We start from the raw sequence: 13,563 nt of genomic DNA, 5'->3' as shown, positions 1-13,563 counted from the left end.
GGTCACTCAGGCAATGGTGTGCAGGAAACGTTAAAGGAGGGGCCAGCCATTCAAGAAACTTGTCCTAAAATTTATGTGAAAAACAAAATCCAGGGCTTACTCCTAAATGAAGGCAGTACTGGTAGAGACTGAGAGGAACAAGTGAATAGTGAGGAGGCAAGACTTGGGCACACTAGGTGGTCAAACCTACACAGGGCACAGAGGAGAGGAGGACAGCCAGCTGGCTGCCAGGGAGCAGTGCACGGGGGCCATCCACAGGGACACGGGCCAGGAGCCGACTCTGAGGAAGGAGGCTGAGAGGGGAGGTGTGTGGATGCACTGAGGGTGAGGAGCTTGTGTCTTCCAGCTGAGGAGGCAGGAAGACCCAGAGAACGGCCTGGGAGGGAGCTGAGGAACTCCGCGGTGCCTCGGTGGAATGGAAGTGGTGGAGGTAGGTGAGCTGGCCCGGGGAGTCATGCAGAGACGAAGTCACAGGAGAAAGGGGTGTGAGAAGAGCCTGATGAGGAGCGGTCAGGAATCAGCCAGCCGAGAGCAGACGGAGTTCAGGGCTGGAGGGAGCATGAGGTGAGGGTCTGGAATCCTGGAGGAATGTCTGCAGGGGCAGCTGCAGGCGGCGGTGGGAGCAAAGGCCAGGTTGCAGAGGCTGCAGGTGGAAAAGGAGGATGACAAACTCAAGAAAAGAGAAAACACGGTCTAAAATTTCAAGAAGGCCGACTGGAGCAACAAGATGAGTTAGAGAAAAAAATGCAGAATCAAGGGGCAGGATGGAAAAGATTTAAGCATATTTGTACTCTAAAGGGAAACGTTCAGAAGAAAAGTCAACGTACAGGCAGGACATGAGATAACTGATTAAGATCTGTAGAGAGGCAGGAATGGAAAGATCCAGAGCACAGGTCGAGGGTGATAGACAGGAGAAGGGACTCTTCCAGTACAACAGGAAAAAGAGGTAAGAATGGTGTGGTGAGGGGAGGTTTGCAGGAGGAGGGTGAAGGCCTCACCAAATCCATAAGGGGGATGTTCTGGTGGGAGGGGAGGAGAAGACCTATGAACTGAAAACTACCTTCCTAGGGAACAGGGAGGATTCGGACTAACAACACAGAACGGCTGGGCAATGCCTGCTCAGCAGAGGCTGTAGATTTGCGGTGCCGCCAACTTGCAAGGCCTCGTGGTTCATCTGCAGCAGTGCTTAGCCCCAGAGGTACAGAAGTTAAAAGATGAATGAAGACCCATTCAGCACTGGGACTGTAGCAGGAGTGCCTGGGGAGAGATGACTGGGGACAAGGGAGTTGAAGATCCCAGCAAGAGAATGGCTGGAACCAGGGAATGAAGGAACTAGGGGCCCAAGGCTGGCCAGGGGAGAACGTGAAGCCCACGGGAGAAAATGGAGGAACCACAGGTCTCAGAAGAAAAACTGGTGCTGCAAGAATAAGGGATAGAAACATCTGGAAAGACAGTGGATATGATCAGCTGGTGAGATGAAAGATCATCTCGGCAGAGGAGGCTCAACTGTGACTTGTGCAAATGTGGTCATGGCAGCAGGTGGCTGAACTGTGCATGTGGCAGAGGGCCCTGGGATGGGGCACTCATGCACCCGGGAGTGGGATGGACTGGCATGTGGACAAAGGAGCATCCCAGGACGAGAACATGACTGTGCAGGAGAGGGTGAGGCAGGAGAGGGAGCGCAAGGGGTGAGTGGCATGAGCAGACACATGCACATGCTAAGTAGGCAGTAAGAGTGGAAACAGTGGCTGCGAGATGGCACGAGCCGCAAAGGAGGGAGGGCGGGATGTGCAAGGGGACAGGCAAAATGGGAGCGGGGGTTGGGGGTGCCCGAGGAGGCAGGGCCTTCCTGCACCCCTGAAGGACAGGGAGTGGGCTTGATGGAGGCGATGGCGAACACCAAGGAAGCAGGTGTGCACGCTGGCCACACACAGGAGGGAACAACGCGTCGAGCTGTTAAGGAAGTTGCATCATTGGTTTTGCCACAGGCAGGAGTTGCAGAGGTAACAACAGAAGAATTTGGGAGGGAGCTAACCCATGGGAAGTCACTCCAGCCAGGGGCAGAGAGAGGCCAGGAACAGCAGTCAGCACCTGCAGTCAGCAGAACAGTGACCCTCAAAGTTATGTCTACGTCATAATCCTGGCAGCTGTGACTCTGTTATCTCACACAGCAAAGAGGACTTTGCAGATGTGGGTAAGTGGAGGATCCTGAGATGGGGGGAGTATCCTGGATTATTTGGGTGAGCCCAATGTCATCACAAGGGTCCTTATAAGAGGGAGGCAGAGGACCAGAGCCGGAGAGGCGACAATGGCACCAGGTTGGCTTGGCATAAGATTCCAAGCCGAGCAGTGCAGGTGGCACCAAGGGCCAGACAAGGAAAGGAGACAATTCTCCCCAGAGCCTGCAGAAGGGTCCTGCCCCATCGACCCATTCCAGACTTGTGATCTTCTGAACATTAAGACAGCAAATTTGTATTGGTGTAAGCCACTAAATTTGTGGTAATTTGTTACAGCAGCAATAGAAAATTTATACAGCACCTCAGCTATATGAAATTCATATTAAAACTAAATTACTAAACTATAAAAGATATCTTAAGAAGTCCAAGAGTTCTGAGTTTTCTCACTGTGGAAGTGTCCCTGCTTCGCTGGGGCCTAAGCCCGTGTTTAGTCTAGATCTAGGAGGTTCGGAGAGCAAGAAGAGATGGAGAGGCCTTTAAACTTGGCTAGAGACTGAAGAGTCACGCAGGAGCCAGCGATGCAGCAACCTGCCAGGCCCGTCAACTCCAAGCAGACACATCTGGACTTGCTGTGCTGAGCAACGGAGGGACAAGATCACCTTAGGAAGGCCCATGTGATGTTAGATGACTGGCAGGGGGGATGAGAGAGAAAAGCTTCTAATACCCATCTCAAAATGAAAGAAAAAAAGAATATTTTAAATTTTAAATCAAATCAAAACAGGTACATTTCACCGGTAATGAAGAGAAAATATTTTTAAATTTGCTATGTTAACAGGAGGTGTTTTTATCTTTACATATTCATTACCCCAATGGTAAAATAAATTATAAAATTATAAATACATTGCCTCGCACAAAAAGAAATTTAAAACAGACCTGTAGATATGCAAAGAACTTGTGCACAAATAAAATAGGCATACTCTCCTCAGAACAATACACACATATTTTCTTGGTAGAATATGTATCTGACTTGTGTGATGGAATTGATTGTGTGAGGGGGTGTGTGTGGCCTTGGCACATCTTCTAAAACTTTAATATTAAGATGGAAACTATATATTAAAAGTGAAGCAATACTTTAAAGTCTTCGGAATAGTTTTCCATTCAAGATACGCCAACTACTTCCAGTTTTATGTTCAGCACTGCAGCGTCAAAGCCGAGGAGCTGCACCTCAGCTGGCTGCCCTGAACAGCACTGCTCTAATATTTACAAATGGAAACGATCATAAATAATAAGAGCACAAAGTCAACATGAGACTGAGTTCAGTCTGATGCTCCTTCTTAGAAGGCTGACATGAACCATCTGCCTTTTTTATTATACTGAAACCTATCTTCAATTATCAACCATGTTTATTTTATCTTAAAATATACATGTCAAGTTAGAGTAACACTGTATCTTGAACAGAAGCATCTTCGGTCATCAGGACAAATCAGACTTAATAACTGGTGAGCTTCACTCTTCTCGTCTGGGGTCACACGTGGAATGCCCAGTAAATTCCTTACATGTCCATTCCACTGGCAGTTAACATTCTGCCTCATATGGTTATGATGGACATATCTTATTTCTCAACTAGATGGCAAGTCTCAGAAACCATGTGGCAAACGCCTAGTGCTTCAGTCCCATCTTCCAGGTCCCTGTGCACACACAACCTTAGAAACACGAGGAGTCCGACTGTGAGGTGTCGACTGCAGGAAAGGCGTGCCACCCTGTCAGGCCTCCCTGTTTTCTCATACACTGACACTTTGCTGTCATCTTCTGAGTGGACAAATGTCAAAGTTCAAAAGCTCGCATGACTCAGATCTTAAAGTGTTATTAGCCAAGTGATCCACCTCCACTGTACAGACAGTTTCTCTCAACCCTCCAAAGGGAACCTGCTCTTGTCCCCACATGCCACAAGATTGTCCTTCTCTCATTCAGTGCTTTCCAGCACCTCGTTTGCCATATCTCTGTAAAGTCGAGGGGAAAAGCTATATGACCCACAGCCAGTGATTACACAGTTCCCAATGTTGCCATGAGGATTTATTTCAGAAAGAGAAATCCCACATTTGTCCCTTGGTGGTTTTTTCAGTTAACATCAGGTCATGAGGGAAAATCTGGGGGAGGAATTTCCATTTTGCAGGTGTTCTTGCGCTGGATGACGGACCTTAAAGAATCTTAAAGGAGAGACTCCGAGAACAATGTTAACACACTGACTGACTGGGAAAAGGGGGTATCTACCACTTGGCTGCCATCAGCCAAAATTTGCCTTACTGCAAATTAGCCCTCACTTCACCCCTAAGACCCAAATATCTGGTTTCATCCTGGGTGGAGGTAAGAGAGGATCTTTGCTCTAGGACCCTGCGCTGAGACACAGCCCAGGTCTGATTCCTAAGACACAGTGTCACTCATGACCAATTTTGTTACATGTGAGTTCTAACTTCAGTCGTTGACTCTTCCTTCATCTTTGTGGCTCCTGTCCCTGGGTGGTGATCCCATCTAAGCCCAGGCATGGCATCACCAGCCACACCTGTGTCCTGTGGTTGAACCTTGCACCATGGACCCTGACTGGACTGCATCTGCATCAAGTGTCGTGGCAGCTGATGGGCCTTGGCCAACCCGTTCTACGGTCTACCCTCCAGACAGCAGTAACCCTGCAGCAAGGGCACAGGACGGGCACGGGGAGAGGGAAAGCGGCTGTGAGTTACACTGGATTTCCCTGGTCCAAGCCAACCCCCTTTAAAGACTTTCCACAATCACAAGTAAGAATAGGTTTCTCAGAAGTTATTCAACACCAACTAAATCACATGAGCATGCTCAATACAGCAGACACCAAGAGGAGACATGAAAGGAAAGGAGGAGGACAGCCCTTGCTTTAATAGACACTGTTTATGGAACAAACGCCTTCTGTCTCATCAGGAGACAGCTACATGGGGCAGGAGCGACTTGACTCCTAAGCTGGAATTGCTTAGCTCTTAACCCTTCTAGGGTACTGAACCTTGCACCTGGGCAGAGAATGCCCTCAGGAGGTTCTCAAGCCACACGTGTCCAGGCCCCACACACTGTGGATCTGGGTTAGTGGGTCTCAGGAATGCCCATGCATCTGTGCTTTCCAAAGCACCACAAAACATCGGATATGAAGACAGGGTAAGAGCCACTGATCCAGACATCTCCATTTTCAACCAGCCAACCTTCACACTGCTCTGTTAGGGAGACAGGCACCTAGACAACAGAAGGACACTTAATACTTCTTGGGCCTGAGGGGTTCCCTTTCTTTTCCTCTTTGCCACACCTCTTCTCCCCTGTTCTGTTATAAATACTGGCTCTTTCAGGTAATAACAAATACTCAGCAGATCTCATGAAAAGTAAACCAAATAAGAAGTTTTAGCTACTCCCTACAGGTTAAAATGCAAATCAGCTGCAATTTTTCATATAAATTTCCCTTGAAACACTAAAAAATTTCCCCTGAAATACAGAAGATTTGATCCCCAGTAGCCACAAGCTCCTGGTGCTGGTAGTCACTTGGTCATGCAAGTCTACACCAGCTGCTTTATTCATCTTTCTAGTCAAGCACAGCATGATTCAGAGGTTTCACTGTCTCCACTAATATCTTATTTGAGCCACCACCTCCATGTAACACACCAAAGCAGATCCCTCTAACCTGGTTGTTGGGTGGATTTATGCAAGTAACATCAGTTAATAAAAATAAAGACTAACACTCATTGAGTGTTTATTATGTGCATTTTGCCTCCTGTGTCCTTTACATGCATAATTGATTTAGTCCTCCAACAACCCAAGGAGATAGGTAGAGAATTTTCCCTGCTTTACAGATGAGGAAACTGAGGCACTGAGAGGTCAAATGACTTGCCCAAGGTCACAGAGCTGGCAGGGGTCAGCACTGTCCTCCAAACCCACGCAGTCCCACTCCAGTGCACACTTGGTTTCATTGTTGTTGTTGTTTGGCAGCTGGCCAGTATGAGGATCTGAATCCTTGACTTTGGCGTTACAAGGCTGTACTCTAACCAGCTGAGCTAATTGCCAGCCCTTCAGTGCACACTTGGAGACACTAAGGCTCCTGTGAGCATTATTAGCTCATTTCCCAGCAGAGCCTACAAATTCAAATAAGTTGATAGGCTATCTAGGCAAATAATTCCATTTTAATAAAATCTCTTAAATGATGATTCCTTGCAAAAATATAAGATGTTTAGTGTCTAACCTTGGAAAACAGTTCAACAGGTGCTGCTATAGCCTTCTGTTCCTTCAAGTACTGCTCCCAAGACCACGCTTCCTGTGCAGCCACTGAAGAGACTGGAAGAGAAAACACAGTGATGCATCTCAAAACACTCAATGACAGAAAAGTAATAAAATATAATCGAAGACATACGATACAGCAATTCCACTGCTGGGTGTACACCAAAAGGAATGGAAAATCATCATGTCAAAGGAATATCTGCACCCCCATGTTTATTGCAGCTCTATTCATAATAGCCAAGAGTTGGAACAAAGCTAATATCCATCGTCAGATAGCTGGATAAGGAAAAGGTGGTTTATTTATACAATGGACTACTACTCTGCCATAAAAAAGAATGAAATATTGTCATGTGCAACAGCATGGATGGACTTAGAGGAAACTATGTTAAGTGAAATAAGCCAGGCACAGAAAGAGAAATACCTCATGTCCTCACTCATAAGTGGGAACTTAAAAAATAAACAAACAAACAACAACAACAACAACAACAAAAAAAAAAAAAAAAAAAGAAAGAAAGATAAAACAATCACAATAATACATGGAACTTTCAAAAGCAGTAAACAGAACTAAGATTACCAGAGGTGGGAAAGAAGGAGAAGGAGGGAGGTTTAGCAAGAAATTGGTAAAAGGCCACAAAAAATGATTACTTTGTGTAGTGTTGAATATACTAATTATCCTGATTTGAGCATGATATACTACACACAGGTATTGGTATGCTACTCTGTACCCCACAGATATGTACAATCATTTAAGAAATAAATAAATAAATAAATAAAAATGGGGGGTGAAGAAAAAAAATAAACTCAAGGAGCTAACTAATTAAGTTGGTAATCAGAAGACCCAGCAACTAACAAGAACTTTCTCCCTCGCTTTCTATGAACATTTAGTCAAATCACCTAACCATTCCACATTCAGCTTTTCCTGTTTTAGAAAAGGCTTTTAATACATCCCAATCTCAAGAATATGCCTGATGAACACCTAAAACAGGTACCTTCTTGCTCCTCTCAAAGAGGGGGAACAGGTACAGGTTTTCTGGAAGGTGATTTAGTTAATTTTAAGGTGAATAACCTGAAAAGTTTTTATGATTTCCTTTCATTTTTATAACTCTTTGTGGTGTAAATGTCAGTTGGTACAATCTGTTGAAAGGAAATGTGGCAATATTTGTCAAAAGCCTTAAAAATTATTCCTACTATTTGAACCAGAAATTCTCTTTATGGGAATCTGTCTTAATGCAATCACAGTAAATGTGTCCAAGGAGCAAAACATAATGGTTTTTATCCTAGAACTCTGCATAATAATAAAATATTGGAAACAAACTACAGGTCTACTAAAGGGGAATTAATTAAAATACATTGTACAGACATGTCATTTTAACAACAGGCAGTAAAATCACATTGTAGAAGACTGTCTAGTGGCAGAGGACTGACTTTGTTAATGACATAACACTAAGTGGGGAATAAAAGCAGTTTAGGAAACAAAGTGATCCTTTTTGGTAAACCGTAATGGATTAAAAAAAACTTAAAATTATGTAAATCAAAATCTTACATGAAGTCATCTCAGGTGCCAGGATTATAAATAATTTCCTCCCAATTTTCTTTGTGCTTTGTTTTTCTGCTTTCCAAATTTTCTAGGTGAACAGCTACCCTTTGTAATTCAATAAAAATATTATTGTTAAATAATAAAAATCTGGCAGAAAGAATTAATAATTGTTTTAAGTTTACATTCTATGCCCCAGTAATTCCTCCTCTAGGATTACATACTAAGGAAGTAATAAGCACTAATAAAAGTTAATGGTAAAAAAGCACATCACAACACAGCAAAAATACACAATAGCATTAATATGGGAGGAAGATTAAATAAACTATGGTACATGCGTACATATGAGTCAGGTTATCAAAAACCACATTTTTAATTTTTTAATATTTAATAAAATATCTTGAGAATTATCCAGGTTAAGTTAGAAAATTAACTAAGGACATAAAACACTATAAATGATATTTTAGGATCATTTACACTGTTTTGTCTCCTTACTTAAGTTGAGGGAAATAATCCAGGCACAGAAAGACAAACACTTCATGATCATACTTATATGTGGAAAAATGTTGGAACTCATAGAAGCAGAATAGAAAGGTGGTTACCAGAGGCTGGGGGAGCAGGGGATGACGGGAAATGGGGAGATGTTGGTCAAAGGGCACAAAGTTTCAGTTAAACAGGAGGAATAAGTTTTAGAGATCTATTGCACAGCACGGTGACTATAGTTAACAACAATGTACTGCATATTTCAAATTGCTTTTAAAAAAAATAGATTTGAAAAGCTCTCACCACAAAAAGTTGTGAGATGATGAATATGTTAATTAGCTGGATTTAATCATTCTACAATGTAGACATACATCAAAACAACACACGGAACCCCATAAATATATACAATTATTTGTCAATTAAAAATAAAATAAAAACATAAATATATATTTATAAATTATTGCCTATACTAAAACATTCACTTATTCACATATTTATAAAGCCAGGTACTATGCATATGTGTGTCCAAACATACAAACATGCTCATGTAGAAAAGCAATTGGAAAGAAAAAACAAAATACTAAAAGTGGCTATACATGGGTGGTAGGATCAATGTAAATAATCTTTCCTTATTTGTTACTTTCTATATTTTTTAATTCTTTACAAGTATTATTACTTAACCATACACACATACACATATCCTTGGAGAATATTGGTCAAAAAGTGCTACATAAGTATTAATTTTTAACATTTATCTTGCTGTAAGCTGCAAAATGCTCCAGAAGACGGTACAGATGGTAAAAGGTCAGAACTGCATTAGCATTGGTGATGACAGGTGGTAAGATACACCTCTAAATCAAACATTTGAAACCTCTCAAGACAATAAAGCAACCCAAAGGAATAACAAACACAAAAAGTCCATCAAGTTGTACAGGACGAATTCATGTAGACTTTCCAAGCCCCTGTTAATGTGCCAATAAGGGTGTTATCCACTGGAATAAAAATACAATTCTGTTCCTGGTCTAGCAGATGAAAAATAAGTAATATACATTGTTTTTCCTTTGATATCTATATATATCATTGACAACAGAAGGAAGTAATTTAAACTAAGGTAATGAAGGTATCAATTTATAGCTAAAAAGCAGACAACGTTCACTATCAATCACAACACTATACTTTAATTTTAAAAGACATTTTAATCATCAAATAAGACTAACAGTATTGTCATTGATGGATTTTCTTATTTCGTTTGAAAATATTCAGATATCATAATGTGATTTCCATTCTGGAGCTTAGTCTGTCAACCCATTACAGAGCTTAAAGGTTTTCTGCCATTTCTACAACATGAGACGTTTTATTTTGCTAAACAGAAAGCAATTGCACAAACCCTGAAGATGCTCTAGTAAGATTACTCAACTTCCCTATTTTCACACAAGCATTTTACTGCATTGCAATTATGTGCTTTACAAAAATATTACAGTAGTGCCGGCTCTAAAGCAAATATAGGTGTCTAATCTTCTATAACAGCTGTGTTCTGAAAAAAATTCTGTGTATTTTCTCAATTTAATCATATTTCCAATTGTCATATATTATCATTTCACCACAATTAAATCATATCTGAGACCTCTGTTTATGATCATATAAGTATTCAAAGAACATTTTAAAATTTATCAGAAAAAGAATATATAATAGCAAACAATGAAAACTTTCAATGAATTAAATAGCATGTAAAACACGAGCACTACCAGCAATATGGTGCCTGCAAGAGAGGTGAGGAAACACCCGGCTCGGGCTCGCCTGCACCTCAGAGCGCACAGACACCCTCCCCAATCACCGATTCTAAGGCGATTCTATCAGCCCTTCTGTCTCTTGCCATGCTGTTTCACTATTTTTCACAGGAATTACATTAGCTGAAATGAACCAGTTTGCTTATTTTGAATGAGAATGTGAGCTTCTAGAAAGAAGGAAGCTCCTTGGTCTCACTCATCACTGTATCTCAGGCGCTATAATCCCACCTGGCCATACATATTTGTTTAATCAATTAAAGGAAAGTTAGGAAGGCAGAATAGCACTTTGAGCCTTAAAAACGAATTCAAAAATATCTGTGAGGGTACTTCAAAAAGTTCATGAAGATTCATGTTATCTTCTAACTCTACTTTTCCACGAACTTTTTGAAGTACGCTCATATTTTGACCCACTCATTTCTCAGTTTCCTGGAGAGAAGGAACCAATTATGAGACAGCACTGCTTCAGACACCCTACAGTCGTGACACTCATTTTATAGAATACCAGGTACACATCCAGCTTTATAAACCCTAAATTCCATTACTCTTCTCTATACTCAATGGCTACAGCAAAATGTTCCAATTATTACTCTTATGACAAACATTATTATGCAAAATATATTGCATTGTATATTATCTGTCACATAATATACACTTATTATATGTCAGGTACTGACTTAGGTCATTGGGGTGTGTGTATGTGTACATATGTGTATATGTGAGCATATATGTGTGAATGTATACGTTTCTGTTCATTCTTTACAACACTGAATACTAGGCTATATTAGAACCCTATTTTATAGTTCTAAAAACCTGATGCTCACTGAGGTCACACAACTGGAAAAACTCTGGATTTAAACAAAATTTCTAGCCCAGGCACTCCCACTACACAATAGTGCCTCACTTCAGCACACACAGTCAATATTTAGCAGAAATGCCTATTAAATCAGTAATTTTTAGGTTTAAAGGCACCATAAAATTAAGTGTGCAGGGAAATTTATTAGCTTACTCATTGACGGTAGCTTTGTAAATTTGGTTAAAACTTTTAAAAGTCATGCTGACAATACATATTTATAGCCAAAAAATAAGGTGTAATATTCATAGATTTATTCAACCCAACTTATAGTATTTTATTCTAAAAAAAAAAAAAATGCAGCCTTTTACAACTGCAAAAGTTGGGGGAAAAAATCAAAATATCCAACAACAGAAGTCAAATAAATTGCGACTAGGAAGATTGCATATTATTACTTTGTAAATATTAATTAAACAGAGTGCAATTTAAATGTACAATAGCATTAGAACTGTACATGTTTGCATGTAAACAAAAATCATAAGAAAGCAAAAAAACGAAGATCTAAGGTGTTAAGGTGATGAGGTTTACAAGCAAAAGGAAAGGACATTCTTGGGTGGGAGGGGGGAGAGGGAGGAGGGAGGGAGGTTTCGGTGATGGGCCATAATAATGAACTATATTGTATATTGACAAAATAAAAATTTAAAGGAAAAAAAATAATAAAAAAATAAATTACAAAATGTATATTTGGAGGGGAAAAAAAAAGAATAATAGAATTAACCTAGATTGCATGAAAGGAGAAAATGTAATACAGTTTATAAAGCTATTGGATTTTTTTAAAAATTGTTCTTTTCTACTTATAAACTGAACAGATAAACAAATTATAGATACCTTTACTGGCAAAAAAAAAAAAAGGTGATGAGGTTTGTCGAGCGACACAAGACAAAGGCTGACAGATGTGGCCTGTGAAGAACCTAGCCTCTCTCATATTCAGACTGTTTATTAGTCTTATAGACAGTGTCCTTTGCTCAGGGGACCACTGACGCCAAGGGGGCCAGATACTGCAGTGGATGCTCAGAGTCCTGCTGCTGCGGAGCCAATTTCATGCTGTAGCACGGCAGTTTTACCTGCAGCTGTGCCCTGAGAAAGGGTGAAGCGGAAAGCCTCCAACCTCATCAGAACCCGGGAGGTGGTGAGACCCTGGGGAGGCAGGGGGCAATGGAAAATGGCCTTGCAGCAGTTCCTCCCAAGCCTCCCACGTTCCCATGTTCCAGGAGGATCACAGGATTTCCGTCAAGACACAGCCGACTGTGGGTAAGCCTCGTCTACCTGGCCTATCTGGATATGTGCACATTTACTGGAAAACCATGGTGGAGCCCTTCCCCTACAAAAGGATAGATGGATTTGCCTTTTTAAAAATAGAACTACAACACCTTCTCCTGTGTGGAGATAAGCAGGACCATCTCTTTCTCTAGCAGGATTAGGTGGCGTATGTATGTATTTCCTTTCTTCTAGAAGCAAAGATAACTCCCTCAGCTTCAGCTTCAAGCCAGAGGTGTTTGGTCTGTTTGGCCTCAGCCAAATTGGCAGATCAACAAATACTACAGCAAGTTCTTCCACAAAAAGTGGCAACTGTGCCTACAGAGATGACACGCTCATATGTTACCAGCCACTAAATTCTCCTTTGTTGTTCTACATACACCTTGAGGTTTGCTGGTTTATTCATCGGATTGGCAAGAGCTAAGGCAAGAAACTGAAAGCAAAGAACATGGAAAAAAATGTAAGACAGTCTAAGAAAAATGTCAAGAAAGCAAGATGGCAGAAGCTACGCTCATTGACGAAAGCAATATTATGAGATGATGATAAACTGCTCTAAGTGCTTAGCTTTTTGTCATGCTGTTACTACTACCAGGAGTCGCAGTGGCAGTGTGCATGTCACATTTCTGAAGCATGCCTTCATTATTAAAAAAAAAAAAAAACACAAACAAGTGTTGTATCAGTCCGTTTCTGTTGTTGCTTATAACATAATATCTGAAACTGGGTAATTTATATTGCTTACGGTTTCAGAGGCTGGGAAGTCTAAAGTCCATGGAACACATCTGGTGAGGGACTTCTGGGTGGTGACTCTCCACAGCAAAGCAGGATGTCACATGGCGAGAATGGCATGAGCAAGCAAGCTGACCTTCTCACTCGCACTCCTTATAAAACCCTCAGAACAAGGCCCATTACTCTGTGAATGGATTAATCCATTCACAAAGGCAAAGTCCTTACAATCCAATTTCCTCTCAAAAGCCCCACCTTTCAAATACTGTAATTGGATTTCCCACCCTCTTAACACTCTTCCAATGGGGGGCAAGTTGAACGTACATGAACTTTTGAGGGACGCATTTAACCCGCAGCAAGTATCACAGATCATAAGTATCCACAGATCATAATTATCTTTGTTGCCTGCAACCCCAGGTACAGGAGCATAGAAACCATGCAAAGGGGATGGGTGGGAGGAACCACACTGGA

At 41.4% G+C, this 13,563-nt stretch overlaps 1 protein-coding gene across 1 annotated transcript in view; it reads right to left on the bottom strand.

Annotated features, from left to right (window-relative positions):
* The window catches only part of LOC103593814 (lethal(3)malignant brain tumor-like protein 4), a 79,515-nt gene that overhangs the window by 48,816 nt on the left and 17,136 nt on the right, over positions 1 to 13,563 (bottom strand). The window contains exons 3-4 of the mRNA XM_008576893.1: positions 12,177 to 12,249; positions 6,424 to 6,515 (exon numbers count right to left, since the gene is read on the bottom strand). Coding sequence (XP_008575115.1) covers positions 6,424 to 6,515; positions 12,177 to 12,249 — 165 coding nt within the window. The remainder of the gene's footprint in view (positions 1 to 6,423; positions 6,516 to 12,176; positions 12,250 to 13,563) is intronic.

Source organism: Galeopterus variegatus, unplaced genomic scaffold, assembly GCF_000696425.1.
Source record: "Galeopterus variegatus unplaced genomic scaffold, G_variegatus-3.0.2 Scaffold1422, whole genome shotgun sequence".
Taxonomy (NCBI): Eukaryota; Metazoa; Chordata; class Mammalia; order Dermoptera; family Cynocephalidae; genus Galeopterus; species Galeopterus variegatus.
The sequence above is the reverse complement of the archived record's forward strand: the minus strand, read 5'-3'. Positions and strand labels throughout refer to the sequence as shown.